We start from the raw sequence: 19150 nt of genomic DNA, 5'->3' as shown, positions 1-19150 counted from the left end.
TTAGGCCTCCCATGTTTTCTTTCTGTCTGTTTTAGTCCCATGATACACACAGGAGTATACTTGATTGCATAACCATTGCTTTTGATGACTGCAGCCATGAGTCTTGGCATGCTCTCCACCAGCCTCTGACATTGTTCTGCTGTCACAGCAGCACATTCCTGTTGATACAAATCAAACACAGTTGCTTTGTTTTTGGGCTTGTGGTTCTCCATTTTGAGTTTGATGATTTTCAACAGGTTTTCAATTGGATTTAGATCTGGTGATTGAGCAGGCCAAGGCATGGTTTGAATGTTCTGGTTCTCCATCCAGGCTTTAACTGACCCTGCCGTGTGGCGAGGGGTATTGTCTTGTTGGAAAATCCAGTCATTGGAGGCAGGAAATAGTTTTCCAGCTGATGGAAGAAGACTGTTTTCAAGCGTGGCCCTGAATGTGACCTGGTACATTCGCTCTTCACACAATTCCATTTCCCCTGTTCCACCCATTCGAAACAACCCCAGAGTATCACCGATCCACCCCCATGTTTTACTGTAGGGGCAAGACAGTCTGATTTGTAAGCTTCTCCAGGCTTCCTCCTAACCAGTAAGTTAGCTGGAGTGGGCATCAACTCAAAATTGGATTGATCACTGAAGAGAACCTTAGCCCGATCATCAACAGTCCAATCGTAGTGATCCCTAGCAAAGAGTAACCGGGCCTTCCTCTGCCTTCCGTTGATGAAGGGCTTCTTCCGTGCCCTTTGTGACTTCAGACCAGCTTCAAGAAGTCGGTTTCGAACTGTCTTTGCCGAACAAGTCCCATTTCTCGACAGTGCCCGCAAATTTTTAAGGAACGGATGATTGCACGTTCATCTTGTTGGGTAGAAAACGTTTCCTGCCTCGACCAGCTAGCAATTTGCCTGTACCATGTTGACTTTTTTTCTTTTCTTGGTGTAATGCACAGCTGTCTTGGAGATCTTCAGTTGTTTTTGCCACCTGTCGCTCAGTCGTGCCAATTTCCAGCAGTGCCAAGATGGCTGCCTTTGTGGCTTCACATAAGTCTTTTGTTTTAGGCATTATATGAGAGCTGACAACTTCTGAGTTGTGCTACGACTTGAATGTAAGCAGGAAACCTGCTTATGACATGAAATGGCCTCTCATAAACCCTGGGAATAAAATTAAGCTTCAGCATGTCAAATAGGACATAAAGTATTCTGTAATCAGCTGCATTTTGTGTTGTGTTCGTTGTATTCTTCAGGTAATATACCTTTAGTGGTATCAGGCATTACAATGAACAAGAAATTGAAGAAAACAAGGGTGGTCTAATATTTTTTTCCATGACTGTAAGTGACTTTTATCTTTTTTAATTATCATTATTCATTTTAGCAACCCATTCACTCACAATAAATTATTTCCTAATTATTTCCCCTCTGTTGGAAAACTTTACAATATCAAGAATGACCTTCTTCTACATGCAGGTCTCTGGGATGAATTCATCAATACAAACAAACAGACAATTATGCAACATAGAGACGGCCTAGAATGCATGACGCAATTTGCAATAGGGTCTGGATTCAGGTTTTGTATCCACTGAAATAATTCCTCTGCACGCTAAAAAGAACGTGACTGTCCAGATGGAAAGAGATGGATATTTTACGAACGAAGCACATCTGCATCACATCATTCATTATTTCAAACTCAGGACACGAGGGAAGTATTGACAGGGTGCAATGATAACTAACATCCCATGTTCGCTGCATGGAAATAGATGGGCCGTGAATATTTATCTAATTTTTACTGATGGATCACACATACAGTATATCCAGTGCGTCATGTGTAACAGATTCAGTGTTCAGTCTTGAGAAAAGAAGGTCCGTGGCAATGATTGTTTTATTTAAGGATGAGAACAAGAAAACCATCGCTGTATGTGAGTGTGTGAGTGAATCATATGTATCATCATTTATTGATAAACACAAATGATATAAACATGAGATGAAAGGAGCTCAAATATGGTTTAAGGTTGCACTGACAGTGACTAGAATGTTCCAATGAGCCTTAATATTGTGAAATAAACCTGATTTCCTTCACTGTTTCCTTCAGCTGTCATATCCCAAAAAATGGGAAGTACCCAACTACTACCTAACCAGCTGATTGTTTTGTATGAGGATTGAAAAAAGATGGACATAAAGTGTATGTGAGTGTGTGTCAGTGAGTGTCTGTTTCTTTATGTATGAGAAACAGTGGTTTTGATGATATTGTATTCTAAAGAAATTACTTTCTTCTACAGCATTAGACATTTTGTAACCAGTTGAGGGCTCCCAGCTAGAATTTAAAAGACTGCAAGTTTTACAGACGATACACTTGGATTTGTTGGATTCTTGTCAGCCCAATGGCTCCCCCTGCTGGATATATGACATAATACATGTTTCAATGAATCTGTTCACTGAAACCAGCTTTGTTATGACAAGATAACGAGATATAGAAGTGAAGATACGGAGTTAACACCCAATAATGACTTCTCGTTCTCACAGAAGGCAGAGCTGTTAAAAAAAAAAGACATAATTTGACAAACATTTCCCTGAAACGGAAACAAAAGAAAACTGTCAAACAATACCATCTCCAAAAAAGTTGTGATACTGTGTAAAATGTGAACAAAGATAGAAAATGATGCTGGGAAAAACATTTAAAGCCCATATTTGATTTAAGAATCATTTTGAATTGGATGCCTGCAACGCGTTTAAAAATTTGGGACAGTGGGAACAAAAGAGCAGAAAAGTTAACACCTGATGGAACATGTCACAGTTCATGAGGTTAGTACAGGTGAACTGATACTAGATGGCTGTGATCTTCAGGTCCTCAGGTAGCACTGCATTAAAACAGACATGACTCTGTAGTGGAAATCACTGCATTAAAAACAGACATGACTCTGTAGTGGAAGTCACTGCATTAAAACAGACATGACTCTGTAGTGGAAGTCACTGCATTAAAAACAGACATGACTCTGTAGTGGAAGTCAATGCATTAAACACAGACATGATTCTGTAGTGGAAATCACTGCATTAAAAACAGACATGACTCTGTAGTGGAAATCACTGCATTAAAAACAGACTGTAAATCACTGCACGGCCTCAAAATTAAATCCCAAAACGGTTGTCTGTGTAAACTGTTTTTGGCTGCGTCCACAGATGCAGGTTAAAACTGTACCATGCACAGAGACACCATATATAGACATGATCCAGAAACTTAGGGGACTTCTCTGAACCTGATCTCATTAAAGATGGGCCGAGGCGGAGTGGAAAACTAACCTGAGGTCTGACGAGTCAAATTTGAAATTTCGTTTGCAAATCATAAATGCTGCATCCTCCTGACTAAAGAGAAGAGGGACCGACTGACTTGGGCACAAGGAACTGGTTTGTTGTTTTCATTTGATTTATTTAAAGGTGCTTTGTTCTATAATCTACTTATGTTTAGATGTTGCCATGCTAGCCCAGCTGCCAACGGCTAACCTAGCTTAGCTTTTATGAAATATGGCCTGTAACACCTGAGTTTATGTTATGTTCGTCCTTTTTCTGTATTTCAAGCCTTCAGTTCTTTACTTGTGGATGTTGATTAGTTGTATCATTTGGATGGTTGGATGGACTGATTAATATGTTGGGTTTGTTTGTTTTTAACAGTTATTGAACTTGAAAACTCAAATGGTTTACAGTATTTAAATGCTTTTATCATGTCTCGTGTGTTTCTGCACAGCGCTGCAGGAGCCTCATTTGTCGATAGAGCTGTCAGTCATGGCCGTTGATAATAGATGAGGATTACTGATTTGTTCTGTAAGTCCTACCCTTTGTCTCAGAATTCTGCCTCAGAGATCAAAGTCAGAGTTCTAGAATCAAATTCAGAGTTCTAGAATCCAAGTCAGAGTTCTACAATCAAAGTCAGAGTTCTAGAATTCTGCCATTGATCTTAGAATTCCAAAGTAGAAGTCAGAAATCTGTGGAAGAGTGTAGAACATGTGTGTAACCAACATGTCACCACATGTCGGTAATACAAATCCTCAAACTGTATATCTGAAGGAGAGGCAACAAGAGTTCACATGCAGAGTGAAGCTGGCTGTGTGAGAGACGAGGGAGGGGTTACCAAGCATTTCTACAAAAGACGAGCAATGCTTTAAACTTTTTACTTTGGCTCACAGTAGACTGATATCAAACACTTCAATGTCTTTTATTTATTTGTAACTACTTGTTTACTCAGTTTTTTTAAAAAGTCTTTTTATTTACTTTATTTTGTCTTCAATTTTGATCTTTACCCATTTTTATTATTTATTTGAAATATTTATATTTGTATTGTTATTTTGATGCTTTCACTTATTTTAAAAGACATACTTTGTGGTTGTTGTTGTTGTTGTTGTTGTTGTTGTTGTTGTTGATGTTGTTGTTGTTGTTGTGCATTAGCATTCTTGTTTCGCTGTAAAGAACTTTGATTTGTGTGAAAGGTGTTCTATAAATAAAGCTTGGTTGATTGAAAGTGAGGACAGACACAGTGCTGTTAAAGACACACTTTGGTTTATTGGATGATTTTAGGTACAGGTTGATTTCACTTACACAATCAGCTCATTCCAGCAGAATCTCAGCTGTGTCCCAAATATACAAGAGCTTTTTCCAAAACCATGTGATTATTAATACACTTCTATCAAACCTCTCTGAACTTCATCTGTGCATCCATTCGTGGAAAACAACATTTGGATCCGCCACATAAAAAGTGTGAGTGTAGACATCTTTACAAATCCACTGATCACACTAAAGCCCTTTCAAAATAAAAGTCTCTGAAAAATAAAACAAACATCGTATTAATAATCATGTCAAGACATGTGGCTCAAAATTCATGAAGCGTGATCAACAAGCAAGCAATCAACAAGCAAACAAGATCTTCCCATCCTGTGTAACACAAGCATTTCACACAGCTTTTTTTTTTTTTTTTTTTGAAGCTTCATCAAAAATAGAAACACAATTGTTGCAAATAATCCAACATCACTGTCCTCATCTCTTAAAGCATCTACGAAAGCAGCAGCTACAAAAATACTCACAAAGCCGGCATGAAGACCTGAAGCACAGAGAGTTCTTGGAGTGAGGACCATCAGACCAGAACAACGCAGGTTTGAAATCGTCTTGTTGCACATATTTGGTCTGAATGGACTTGAATGTTTTTATTGGACTTCACAGAACTCAGCAGTGTCTTTAAGTTTGTAAAGCGTTAGTCCAGCATAGAGCGGCTGAGTGAATGTGGTCTGGACTCTGTGCAGGAGAGTCATGGTTTCAGAGACGCTGTAGAAGGACAGAATACCTGCTCTGTGATCCAGGTACACTCCTACTCTGGAGGATAGAGGTCCTGAGATAGGAGTCTTCACTTTGTTGTACATAAAATTATAACTGTTGTCGATACAATCTAACCTCCAAGATTTATCATTGAATCCAAATAAACAATCATCTGAGCCCCCTTCTCTGCTGATATTCTTGTATGCGACTGCTACACAAACTCCGCCCCCACTCCACTCCCCCTCCCAGTAACAACGTCCACTCAGACTCTCTCTACTCAAGACCTGAAACCACCAAGTGAATCTGTCTGGGTGATTAGGATAAGACTGATGTTGTAGTTTCACTGTTGCTCTTCTGTTCCCATCAGATAATAAAAGCCATTTGTTTGCTGTGTTTGGATCCAGTGTGACTCTACGAGAATATCTTAAGAAGTCAGTTCTGGTCTTGGGCTCTGGTGGTTCTGACAGTAAAGCATCCACTTCAGCCACTGCCTGTGAGACGCTGGTCCACTTCTCTCTCAGAAGCTCCTGTAGTTGTTCTCTGACTTCTGACACAGCTGTTGTCACACCCTCAAAGTACCTCAGAGGACGGGTCTTGATGCTGGATAAGTCCGCAGGTCCACTGAGTCCTGACAGTGAGGGGTAGTCGTGTAGAAACTGGTTGTGGTCCTCTGTGTGTGCCAGCTTCTGCAGCTCAGCGTCTCTCCTCTGCAGCTCAGTGATCTCCTGCTCCAGCTTCTCCTGAAGCTCTCTGACTCGACTCACTTCAGTTTCCTGCTGGGATCTGACCTGCTGCCTCACGTCAGAGCGTCGTTCCTCCATGAGACGGATCAACTGGGTGAACATCTCCTCACTGTGCTCCACTGCTTTATCAGCGGAGCCATTGATAGCCTCCACCTCCTGTTGAAGCTGCTCCACATCTTTCTCTCTGTCCTGGATTCTCTGCTGGATGTTTAGTCGACTCTCTTCCAGCTCTCTCTGCTTCTCACTCCTTTCTGCTGCAGCTGAGACCGTGTCGTGGCCTTTGTGATCATCCACAGAGCAGATATAACAGATAGACTGCTGATCAGTACGGCAGAACATCTTCATCACCTCATCATGACGAGAGCAGACATTCTCCTGAAGCTTCTTGGAGGGCTCCACCAGCTTGTGTTTCTTCAATGGAGCTGCTTCAAAATGAGGATGAAGGTGTTTCTGGCAGTAAGAAGCCAGACACTGCAGACAGGACTTGAGGGCTTTGAGTTTTCTCCCAGTGCAGACGTCACAGGCCACATCTTCAGGTCCAGCATAAGAGGGATCATCAGGAGCAGCTTGGAGTCCGGTTTTCTTCCGTTCCTGCAGTACTGTCTCCAGCGTGGTGTTCTTCTGCAGGGCAGGCCTCGGGGTGAAGGTGTGCCTACACTGAGGGCAGCTGTGGCTCTCCTTCTCATCCTCTTTGTCCCAGTGGGCTTTGATGCAGTCCATGCAGTAGCTGTGTCCACAGGGAACAGTCACCGGATCCTTCAGCAGATCCAAACAGATGGAACAAGAGAAGGGTTCCCGGTCCAGCTGAACTCCTTTCTGCGCCATTTCAACGACTGAGTGAGGTTAACTTTCTCAGCTGGTTGTGCGAGAGATGAGGGAGGGGTTATCAAGCGTTTCTACATTCCTGGAAAAGGAACAGCGCTGTAAACTTTGTGCTCTGAGGAAGGACAGGCTCAACCTGATCACCGTGTGTTCACTTTTCAGCCTTTAGAAATCACTTCTTTGTGACTCTTTCTTATTTCTCGGACTCCTCCTACATTTCTTGAGTTGTGTTTTTCAGGTTTTTAAAAAAAAGATCTCCCAGAAGGCGGCTGTCACAGTGGACTGATATCAAATACTTGAAGTGCTGTATAATTCTTTCTCACACATCTAAGTGTCTACTTTGAACACAGCAATGATAACGCTGGACTTCAGAGTCCGATCACCCTGAGCACAAAGTGCATTTAAAGCTTCAGGTGCTTTGAAACTAAAGCCAGTGCACTGAACAAGGTGTTTGCTGAAACTCTGAACCCAGAAAGACTCAAATAAAGCCGATCTGTTGTTCTAACATTTGATTCATGGATTCATATGAATTAACCCTTTAATCCATGAATTATTAAGTAACAGAGAAATACTGTGAAATGTTGTTTTCAGCCTCTATGAATATGCAAAGTGTTGATCATTGTTTTATTTTCTAATCTCCATTGTTCAAAGACAGACAACAACATGTAATGATTTAACACAAGAAGTCATCTTTTTATTTTCTATACATTGCATAAACAAATAATTGATATTTTTCTGTTTAAACAGCAGTTTATGGCACAACAAATGTCCTGAATTCAGGCCTGAGCTCCATAGATTGAGTTAAAGTGACATAATAATTGACAAAGAAATGCTTTTTGTCCAAACTAAAAAACATGCAAGTTAAAGTTTAAACATAAATCATTGTTTAAGTGAAAAAGTGGCTCCATATCGAGTATTTCAAGAACAGCAAAGTCTGAGCAAAGACCGATGTTGGATGGACCCCCGAGTGAAGACGGGTGTTGGATGGACCCCCGAGTGAAGACGGGTCTTGGATGGACCCCCAAATGAAGACGGGTGTTGGATGGACCCCCGACTGAAGACAGTTGTCAGCATGACGTACAAACCAAGGCTGATGTCGGCAGGACCTTGGAGCGAAGGCTGGTGTCAGATGGATCCCCGAACAAAGACGGGTGTCGGCTGTTGTTGGTACAGTTCTTCTGGTGTCTGAAATCTGTGTGGCGGTGCCCCTCCATCATCCACTCGGCCGGGAATTTTTCTTGGTCGGGGTAAAGCTGGGATTTCCAAATTCAAGTGTGGTCTGCTGCAGTAGTGTTTTCCCAAAACCCTGAGGATCCTTCTTCATGAAGAAACGTAATGTTTTCTCTGAGTGTGTCGACCATCTGCTTAGCTTTCTGTATGTGCAGCTGGCTCCTTTGAAGTGCAGTGTTGACTGTTTCCTTTGACTGTATGCATGAGCTTCAAAGAAAAAAAAGTGCTAAATGTCTGCAGGTTCAAAAGCAGTCCACTAGTGAAAAAAGTGCTGAAAATTTTCAGTGGCTGAATTTTGAACAGAATGAAAGCCTACAAAAGTACGGACAGCTACATGTATTTTCAGTCTGGATGGGTCAACAATGCTGCTGTTTGGGAGGTGAAGGGCAAGAAATGTTTTCATCATCAAAGCAAAGGTGAGTAAAAAAATATCTACACTTAGCTAGCTTAAGTGAATGGTAGTGTCAGGAGAACTGTTAGCTGTCGATGTCAGTCTGTTCTAGGGCAGTAAAGGTAGTTAAAAGGCAGAAATAGTTTGCTTAATTACACATTCATTTACCCAATTTTTTTTCCAATGTCAGGTAAAATCATTCATACTGTTTAAATGACCCACCGCTGACAGCCTGGGTTGCTGTGGAGAGAGAGGGACTGGTGCAGTTTGGCCACTGCACTTGTATTGCAAGATTAGGAGAAGTTTGTTCACATGTAGGATCCATACTGTACACGTTGCTGGCAGCTATGAACAAACTGAGTGGCACTGCTTTCACTGAAGAGGCCTGTCTGGCAGCCACAAGAAGAGTAGGGTACGTAGAAGGGAGCAAGATACTTTTCACAAAGACTCAAAGAAAAAGATTTGCAGAAGGTTGTGGTGACCTCCCCCCTGCCATGAGTCCACCTCCAACCCCAGATGAGTGCACAGCATTGTACAATATGCTACATTTATCTTCAGACACTGAAAAGGAACCAGTCCTATGCTCCATTCTGTCTGTTGTACTTGGCCATATAATGATATTCACACCCCCAAGCTGTGCAGATGAACTGAGGTCTTCACAGGTTTGAGCATATCAGAGGTGCAGGTATATTTTATAAACATCAGTCAGTAAACCTAGTTGAAAGTAGACGTGCCAAAAATGTCCTTCACACATGTTGCAGGGATAGTTTAAGTGCAGAAAACACAGCTCTCCAAAGAGATCAGTAAAAGCTAATTTTTCTAATACTTGTTTAACAATTAACTCATCATCTATCAAAAATGCGTTGCTTAATCCCATTACTTGCAGTGCTCTATAATTGAAAGGGACACAAAACTACAATCCAAGTCTGCCATGTGGTTTGACCAAAGACAGGGAGGGGTGACTGCATCAAACATCCAAGCAGCCTGCAACACCGACCCAGACAAACCAGCTGTGTCCCTGTTGAAGAAAGTGTATTATCCTGTGGCCCACAAGACTACAAGCAACACACCACACTCTCTCAGGTATTCACATCCACTTCCACAGCAATCAAAATATTAAGCAATGTCTCAAAGTTACACAAAACCTGCGTAAAAATGCATAACATTTTTATAGATGCACTTGATTTCAGAAAAGAAAGCAATCTCCAACCTACTTAAAACCTGTTGCTTACAAGTCAGGTGCCTGTTTTTTTTATATGCTTTCTTCTTCTTCTTCTTCTTCTTCTTCTTATTATTAATAAAATATTATCTTTATATATATTATCACTTGTCTGATTTACAGACAAGTGATAAGGATAATACCTGTCTCATAAAAACAAATGATCAAGATAAAGATAACACCTTTACTCACCTTACTACTTGTCTTATGAAATACTGCACATCTTTAAGCCTGTTTTTGTCTCAGTAATTCCTCAATGTAGTCATGCTATCTTGAAATGAGTACTGTTCATTATTCTGGTTTTCTCTTGTCACTATCATTTGATTGAGTGAACAACATGTTTTTTTTCTCCTGTAGACTGGGCATTGAACATGAGAACCATGTGATGGGTTTACAACATACCCTCGAATCTATGCTACTGTGCTTGGCTGGATAGGAGGGGGACATCTGATTGGCTACAGACATTGCCTTCCTGAAAAAAAGGAATTATGAATCTGACCACAGCAGCAAAAATTCCACACAGAAATGCAGTGAGGTTCACAAATTACAAACAGTTCGTAAGTGCAGACTGAACAGTTCGTATATAAATGTAACAAGATACAAACGTAAAGTATATCTGTGGATTTTTATTTCCTAATTATAAAACAATAAATATTTGTGTGAATCAGAAATACTTTTGTGAATCTTGTTGTTTATTTTTTTTTACATTTATATAGAATGGTATATATTTGTGTATGAGGTGAAATACATTTGTGAATCCTTCTGTGTGCATTTGTGATTTATGAGACTGTTCTGACTTCATAGGGGACTGTGGGTCATCAGATTTGGCACCTCTAACAAATACAACAGGGTTTATTTCCAACACAATGCACAAGTTGGTATTAGCGTTAGTTACGTTTTGTCATGACTCGTGAACCCCCCTCCCTGCCTCTCCAACTTACCTGCGACCACGTAATCACCACAATTTTAGGACTAAAATGTCGTATTTCTAAAACTGATGCTATTTTTAGCCACCTTTAGCTTGTTTTAAAATGTGTCAGCTGGTTACAGTTGGAGTTGCTTACATCCACACACGATGTCCCACGATGTCTGAATGAATATGTAAAGAGTATAACTAAGAATACCAAAGACGGCTTAATCACAAGCACGTTAGGAAAAAGTGTCTGTTTTGCTACCGTTAGCTTGTTTTCTAGTGTCAACAAGTGTCATTGGAGTTGTTTACATCGGTTCATGAACACCCACATTGTAAGAACGAGACTGACTGACTAATAACACGATAATAAGAACTCAGTTTTACTTACACCTACCTTTAATGAAATGTTCGCTGCAAAGACATGTGAATGTTGATGGTTTCCATTGTTTTGTTCCATCAGCGGGGCAGCACCTAATTGCATTTATCCACAATGTCCTCCTCTCTGGCTTTTCCTTCTCTGATGGGATTCTGTAAAAACATAACCCGGGCTTGTTTCCTCTTCGGTTAGTGCACCCAACTGCACGACAACTGGAGGGCATTTTTTGTTTTCGTTTAAAGAGGTTTTTTAAGACGCAATTGGCAGTAAACTCTGGTTACTTCTCTACAATAAATAGCGGGGGAAGCCGGCTTTTGTCTTATCAGGGTAATCAACTCACAGAAAAGTGTTGTAAAACTACGGCATGTGGAATGTTTTGGGTGACATCATGGACAACCAAATTAACCAGATGTGCCGTGCAATGGATGTACTTCACACAGGGCTCCTGTTCCAGCACACAAGCTTGTAACCCTGTCCTAATGCCAGATACATTCGATGCGCTGTCATAACACTGTCCTCTACATTTCTGAATGATCAGTGAACATCTCATCAGAACATCCTTTAACAGCTGAAACAGCATATCTGCTGTCGTTTTTGATGTCTGATAAAATCCAACAAACAGTTCCTCTGGCTCCAGATTTTCAACCACAAAACGGAAGCAGACAGACACTTGCTCTCTGACTGTGTGGTCAGTTGTCTCGTCCATTATCACAGAAAAAAACTCAGCGGACGTTATTTCTTCAATAAGTGTTCTCAGTACATCATGGGCAATAATTTCAGTCATCTCGTTTAGGATGTCATGAGAGAGCCACTTGTTCTTCTTACGAGCAAGCCAGGGCAGTAACTCTGGGATATCTGGAGCACGCAAATTCAACAGCTGGGTCAAATTGGACTCCTCATCAGTGTTTCCTCGTATGGCCAATCCCTGACATGAAGGATATTGGTCCTTGCTTTGTTCATCTGCCTTTGTTTACCAGCTGAAATTGAAGCAGCAACATTAACACCTGCACTAGCAGCAGCAGCTGCGCTAGCCGCTGCTCGATGCACATTTGATTTTTCGTGGGGTCGAAATCTGTCCAGTGCTTTGGTCCAGCTGGAAAAGCAATCTCTTATAAACGCTTTTAAATACTCTTAATCGTGTGCCAAAAAGGGAGTCTTCCCATCCGGGTGCTTGGCCATTTCCGTGGGTGCTCGGGCACCAAAGCACCCACGGAATCGGCCTGAAGTACACCCAGGGCCTCTCATCATGATGTCTTTTATCCTCCAAAAGATACTGTTACCCAATTTTATCCTATAACCCTGTCTAAACTTTTAGAAGTGGTTTTACACACAGGTGTCCACCAGCCATCTCAATGTGATACTGTCTATGTTCTTAGTACAGGTCATGGATGCTGTTGGGCCTGGCCTGCTCCCTGTGTACTGGCTGTGTCCCCAACTGTTTTAAAGATGCATGTGTGACCCCACTGTTGAAGAAACCTGCTTTGGATCCATCTCTCCCTCAAACTACAGACCAAATTACCTTTTATTTTGAATATTAGATTACTGCAACAGACTCTTTACCTGTCTGAACCAAAAATCCCTCGACAGACTTCAAGTGGTCCAGAACTCAGCTGCCAGGCTTTTATACAGAACCAAGAAATATGATCGCTCACGCTCTGTATAAGGTAATGAGGAACACTCATCTCACAGTCAGGGCCGGCCTGTGGCATAGGCAGCATTGGCAAATGCTAGGGGCGCCGTCCATCCAAAGGGGGCGCCAGTAAGGATGAAAAGTTGAAGAGAATATGAAGAAAAAAAAAGAAAATGTGTTTATCACTTTATTGCCTATTATTTGATCTATTATCATTTTTGTGGTATTAATTACCAATGTTACAAAATAACGTGGACATGACATGTGCAGTATAAGAAATGATATTGCCCCTGAGGACCGCCTTAAGAGTCTCCCATGATAAACTGGGGCTGATATTGTCAGTTTGGTTGGTTTCCAGGAGCAGATCTATAGATTGAGCGATACTGATACAAAGATTAGGGTCTGATAAAAATGTGGAGTCAAGTTTCCAGGGGCAGAATTCTTTGACTTGAGATTTAAAATTAAAATCTAAAGCTAAGGGCGAATGATGTGAAACTACTCTAGCCAAGTATTCCACTGAGACTATTGAGTGAAGAAGTGTTGTATCTGTGACAAAGTCATCTATGCCAGAGTGGGACTTATGCAAAAAGGAAAACTCTTCATCAGTTGGGTGTAGGCACCGCCAGGGGTCAACATAGCCGCACTGATTCATGAGCTGTATTGAAGTCCAAGCCATTTTAGAGAGAGTAGCAGTTTTCAAACTTGATTTATCAAAGTTAGGGTCTATTACAGTGTTGATATCTCCTCCAAATATCAAATGATGGGAGTGTAATTTGTGTATTAAAGAAAGGAGCTTCTTCACAAAGTCTTCATCGTCATGGTTGGGGGCATTTACATTCACTAGCACCACCAGGTACTGACATAAAGTACCCACCTCAATCACATAGCATCCATTATTATCACATCTCAGCAGGTTTAAAGTAATGTTTTTCTTCATCAATATTGCTGTTCCTCTTGTTTTAATGTTAAAAACAATGAGTAGAAAACATAGCTTATCCAAGGTGGGTTAGCCAATGATGATCAGCAGTACAGTACATAAGTGGGTCTCTTGTAAGAAAATAATCTCTGCTTTAAGATCTTTTAGGGAGAACATACCCTTGCTCTTTTGACAGGTCCGTTAACTCCACCCACATTACAGGAAGTCATTCGGACTTTGCGTCCTACGTTTGTATTATTTTAGGTCATATACACAGCTGTTTAGACCCAAAAGAGACTGCTGAAAAAGAAAAGGGAACATACGTATTAAAAGCTGAATGACAAAATAAAATATATAAAATAAACACAAAATACAATTAAAAAAAAATAATAGAAAAAGGGAGGCAGAGAGAGGGGGGGGGGGGGGGGGGGGGGGGGGACAAACAGATATAACACAAAATGAATTAAAGGGAGAGGGGATGAGGCTCCCTGCTAGCTTCCTTACCTACCCGTCCCCTCCTTAGTTCACTTAGCAAAGTGAACTGCAGGCATATAACACTTCTTGAACTCCAGGAAAACATACCTAGACACTTTACTATCTCCTAATTGTAGGGAGAAACTAAGAACACAGAGAACAACACGTTTAAAGCTACAGTTATCTCAATAAGAGAGGAACAGAACCAGCCATCAAGGCCTGCCATCCAAAATGGGACTGAAACCTGGTCAGAGTGGCTGCGACTTAAGTGTAGGTCTCATATGAATTATTACCATATGCCATTGAAGCACCTTCCAAATAGTTTGTGTTGTCCCGTCTTTATTTATCGACCCTCCTTCTCCTAAATGAGTTTAATTCTTACACTGCATGCATATCTATACTGCCCGTAATGTAGAGAGTAAGTACAGGCAGAGAAAACCAGCTCATTCCATGATGGAGGCTCAGCACCATGTGCACATATACTGGAACAATTTCTGCTCTAGATGAACCACTGAATGCTGTAGATATAACTATAAAAACACTAAATGTATGAAGGTAGATATGTTGCAAAATGCACAAGCTTGTAGACTTGATTTGAGAACCTGCAGAATACAATTTGAGAACTTGTGGATCAAAAATGTGAACTTGAACGTTTCATTTTTCCGTTGTAAAAATCTGAAAACACAAGGACTCTGTCCCTGCAGCCAATCACACTCAGACCCCATCGGGAATGTGCCCGCCCCTCCACTGACAAAACTTAAATATACTCGAGCGCGAGCAGCTCTGTTACCTGCAAGTGCGCAGATTAAACCTTTAAGTGCTCAGTTCACTTCAACAAAGGTAGTTTGCCTCTGACAGGATGCAAATTTGCCCTCTTGAGCAGAGAAATGTTGCACGTGACAGATGTGTAAGCGCTCACAAGGACATTTTTTATATGTCTCTTTGATTTGCGCATGGGTTCTACTTCTCCTCGTGCAAGGATCTCGTCTGTTCGCGCAATAGTTTTGACAGTGATTTAACGCCATATTTCTGGGTCTTAATCTACCTAGTCTTCCCATCAAGCTGTCAGAATTATATTAAATGCATCTAACCTGAAGAGAGAAGAGGGGACAGAGAGAAAACAAACTGTCCTTTTTAGATATTGTCCTTGTCTCCTCCTATCAAGAAGGAATCACTCCCCTCTGGTAGCCCAATGAAGCTCAAATGATTGTGTCTGGATCTGTTTTCAAGGTCCTCAGTCTTCACGTATAACTCCTTGTTGTCACTCTGGAGCCTTTCTACATGTTTCTCGAGGTGCTCCAGCCTGTCACTGTGGTCCGACAGACAAACCTCCATTTCGTTGATGCGTGGTTCATAAGCTTTGATTATTTAACACATCACATCCAGTGACTGATTAATAAGCAAAAGTGAAGCTTGAATCTCAGACATGAAAGTGGACAGTTTTTCTTCAAGTTCAGATTTTAGCGTGGAGATGGACATCATCTCGTCCTGTGAATTCCCCTCCGTCGATGCTCCTTCTCCAGGGTTAGCTAGCTTAGCGGTCTCAGGGGTAATTTTTCTTTTTTGAAATGTGGTTCCCTGTCTTCCAGACATTAGCAAATCGGCTTATACAGCTAAGTTAAAGTCAGACGAGTAGAGTGTTTTGCTTGTTGGAGCGTTTATATGTATAAATATATCAAGGCCTTCTCAGAGACTCTCTGCACGTGTCTGCCCTAGTCTGTCGCCAAACCAGAACATATCATTAATTCTGTTCATGACAACTGAAACCATTTGTTTGTTCTCATGATCTTCTTCAGGCTGGCTGGATGTAACCTGTCAGAGAGAAGCTGTGAAGCTCTGTCCTCAGTCCTCAGCTCCCAGTCCTCCAGTCTGAGAGACCTGGACCTGAGTAACAGCAACCTGCAGGATTCAGGAGTGAAGCTTCTCTCTGCTGGACTGAAGAGTCCTCACTGTAAACTTGAAACCCTCAGGTCAGTATAAAGCTGAACGTCAAGTCTTACACTGTCAGAGACAATAACTCAATGAATGTTGGTGATATCAGATAGCTCCACAAGAAACTGAGGCTCCTCAAACTATTAGTAAGGTAGACCAGGAAAATCAACTTCTTCAATCTATCTTCATTCAGGTTGGCTGATTAAAAAACATGGCAACAGTCGGGAGGTCCTTCAGTGCGGTGGTCCTTCAACTGAGCTGCCGGGGATTGAAGAGGGAGGGGAGAGCACAGGAGATGAATGATTAAATTTGCATCTCCTCCTCCCTGTATTTTGGCATTCTGATAATCTGCATGTATTCATGACAGCAAACATGCTAAATGGATTGCGGGTGATATTTTGCTCATTTGACAGACGCAATCCTCGGTGCACCCGGTTAGTACATCAGCTTTGCGCGCGCTATCAAGTTTGCACATGTTTTTATACACAAACCTTTTGTAGATTGGGCCCATAGTCTCTCAAAACATACAGATCTGAACAGAAGAAGGACCTTGATTACCAAAGTAATCCTGTCTCACTTATCACCCAGCTGTGTCTGATGACACGGAGAATGGATGTATCCCTAAACAGAAGGACGCTTACTCTGCTCCTGAATAACATGAAACCCTGAAGCTTGTGCTAGCAGGCCTCATCATAATCTAATACTAGGAGACATAAGATATAAGTGTGAAACATTTTTACATCTATGAGACTATGAAAAATACACAGCATTGACAAATATTTACATGTCATCTCAGGTTCACTGGATGTAACCTGTTAGAGAGAAGCTGTGAAGCTCTTTCCTCAGTCCTCAGCTCCCAGTCCTCCAGTCTGAGAGACCTGGACCTGAGTAACAACGACCTGCAGGATTCAGAAGTGAAGCTCCTTTCATCTGGACTGAAGAGTCCTCACTGTAAACTGGAAACTCTCAGGTCAGGTTTCCTTCTCATCATGTTTATGGTTATTTGTATTAAAATGGTCAAAACTTGAACACTTTGCTTACTGTATGTTTTTCTAACTCCAGTCTGTCAGGATGTCTGATCACAAAGACAGGCTGTGCTTCTCTGGCCTCAGCTCTGAGCTCCAACCCCTCCCACCTGAGAGAGCTGGACCTGAGCTACAACCATCCAGGAGACTCAGGAGGGAAGCTGCTGGAGGATTCGCTCTGCAGACTGGATACACTGAGGTATAACAGACAACAAGAGCTCAAACACTGAATGTGTAATCCTGGCTGACATGGGAATCCAAACCAAGTTTAACTCAAGGGGTAAACAAAATGGACCCTTAATCAAACTGAATTCAAAGTAATACTAATTCCAGGAAGTGCCATGCTCCCACTGTCAGGTAACTCGCTGTGTGGCTCCAGCCATCACAAGTTCATATGAGAGGTTTCATTTAATCTTCATTCATATTTAGAAGAAGAGAGCCCACTCCTTCATATCTCTATCTGCAGACACTGTTTAGATTGAAGGTCTATTTAGAATGAGCTTTTTATACTGCAGAATGAACACAAGCCCTAAAAGAAGAAATTAGTCTCTTTTTAAAGGAGGAAAATAAAGCCTCCATGTTGGAGGAAAGAGCAACAGCCAGCCTTTGCTTTTTGAATCTTTGACTTCTTCTTATTTTTCTCCAAGTATCTCAACACTGTCAGAAAAAGAGACAGAGTGATGGAGACAGCTGGCTCAGAGGAGTTTCAGCCTGTTTCTCTGTCACAGGGACAAACTGAGGAACACTGCTTCATGTTGAACAGCAGGTAGGACTCATGTTGGACTGAACATCACTCTGACTGTGTTTCTTCCTCCAGGGTGGACCATGGTGGAGAGCAGTGGTTAAAACCTGGACTGAAGAAGTGTAAGTGTGGAATCAGTTTGACTCATGAGGACCAAACAGCAGACTGTCAGCTAACAAAGAATAAAGCCTTCAGGTGTGTCTGATGATAAACTGCTGCTGTGTTGTGTCTTTGTCTCTCCATCAGATGTCTGTGAACTCACTCTGGACTCAAACACAGCACACAGTAACCTCAGACTGTCTGAAGAAAACAGGGAGGTGACACGTGTGGAAGAGGATCAGTCATATCCTGATCATCCAGACAGATTTGACTCCAGGCCTCAGCTGCTGTGTAGAGATGGTCTGACTCTCTGGATTTACCAGCTCTTCAGAGACCCCTTACCTGTGTCTTGCCCGCCCGGCGGGTTGGTCACAACTGTTGCCTGTTGTTCCCCCCGGGCTCCAGTGTGCTGCTTTTGGGTTCACCCTCATACCCGTAACACAACCTACTTCAAACGCTAAAAGTTTAATCAGTTTCCTCTGGTGAATTTACAGTTTTTTGTTTATCTGTTTAAGTCACCAACAGTATTTCAATAGAGAGTTAACTGTGCACATGGGAGTGTTCATAAGTACTGACAGCTTAGTGGATTTTTAAATTAAATTGATAAAGAAAACGCACATTTCTTATTGGAGGAAATCACTGTAATAATACAATAATACAGACATACATCGCTGCACCTACGCCGCTGCACCTACGCAGAAGTATAAATCAGCCTTTAGAGCTTTGAAATTTTGTTTGTAAATCATAAATGCATCCTCCTGACTAAAGAGGAGAGGGACCAACTGACTTGCTATCAGCGCACAGTTCATAAACCAGCATCTGTGATGGTTTGGGGGTGCAGTAGAGCGCATGGCATAAGCATCTATTTGGGAAAGCAGGATGGATTCAGGAAGTACAGATGTGATGGATTCAGGAAGTACAGATGTGTCCATTTCTATATGTGCCCAGTGCGTCATGTGTAATCTATAAAGTGTTCAGTCTTTTAATATGGGCAACAAGGTTGGTGGCAACTATTGTTCTGTTGGAGGATTATAACAGGGAAAGCATGTGTATGTGTGTGTGTGTATGAGTCAATCATAATAAATCATAATTTCCTCTAAACATAAAATGATATCTTGGGATTTCAACATCTATATTGCTCCTAAATTGTATGTAGGTATTCTAGAGACAAAGATATTCAAGCATTTGTGATCCCCTTCAGGCCATTTTGTTCTTAGATATTTGTGATGTACTTACAATAGCTGGCCAGTAGGTGGCGATGTAGCTGTCCACTGTACTGTAGTAACAGTTGAAGCGATGTAGCTGTCCACTGTAGTAACAGTTGAAGGTTGGCCATTGTAATATTACTAGGAAAAGATGA

At 41.5% G+C, this 19150-nt stretch overlaps 1 protein-coding gene and 1 long non-coding RNA gene across 2 annotated transcripts; one reads left to right on the top strand and one right to left on the bottom strand.

The window, feature by feature from the left end:
• Positions 1-5169: 5169 nt before the first annotated feature.
• Positions 5170-6846, bottom strand: LOC117814426 (tripartite motif-containing protein 16-like). The gene has a single exon (XM_034685741.1). The coding sequence runs from the start codon at positions 6844-6846 to the stop codon at positions 5170-5172; it is 1677 nt and encodes a 558-aa protein (XP_034541632.1).
• A 9007-nt stretch (positions 6847-15853) lies between these two features.
• LOC117814837 lies at positions 15854-17116 on the top strand. Its single transcript, XR_004631650.1, has 3 exons — positions 15854-15962; positions 16721-16894; positions 16987-17116. It is a non-coding gene; the product is annotated as an uncharacterized LOC117814837 (long non-coding RNA).
• Positions 17117-19150: the final 2034 nt, after the last annotated feature.

This window comes from Notolabrus celidotus, chromosome 6 (assembly GCF_009762535.1).
Source record: "Notolabrus celidotus isolate fNotCel1 chromosome 6, fNotCel1.pri, whole genome shotgun sequence".
In the NCBI taxonomy this organism is placed as follows: domain Eukaryota; kingdom Metazoa; phylum Chordata; class Actinopteri; order Labriformes; family Labridae; genus Notolabrus; species Notolabrus celidotus.
The sequence above is the reverse complement of the archived record's forward strand: the minus strand, read 5'-3'. Positions and strand labels throughout refer to the sequence as shown.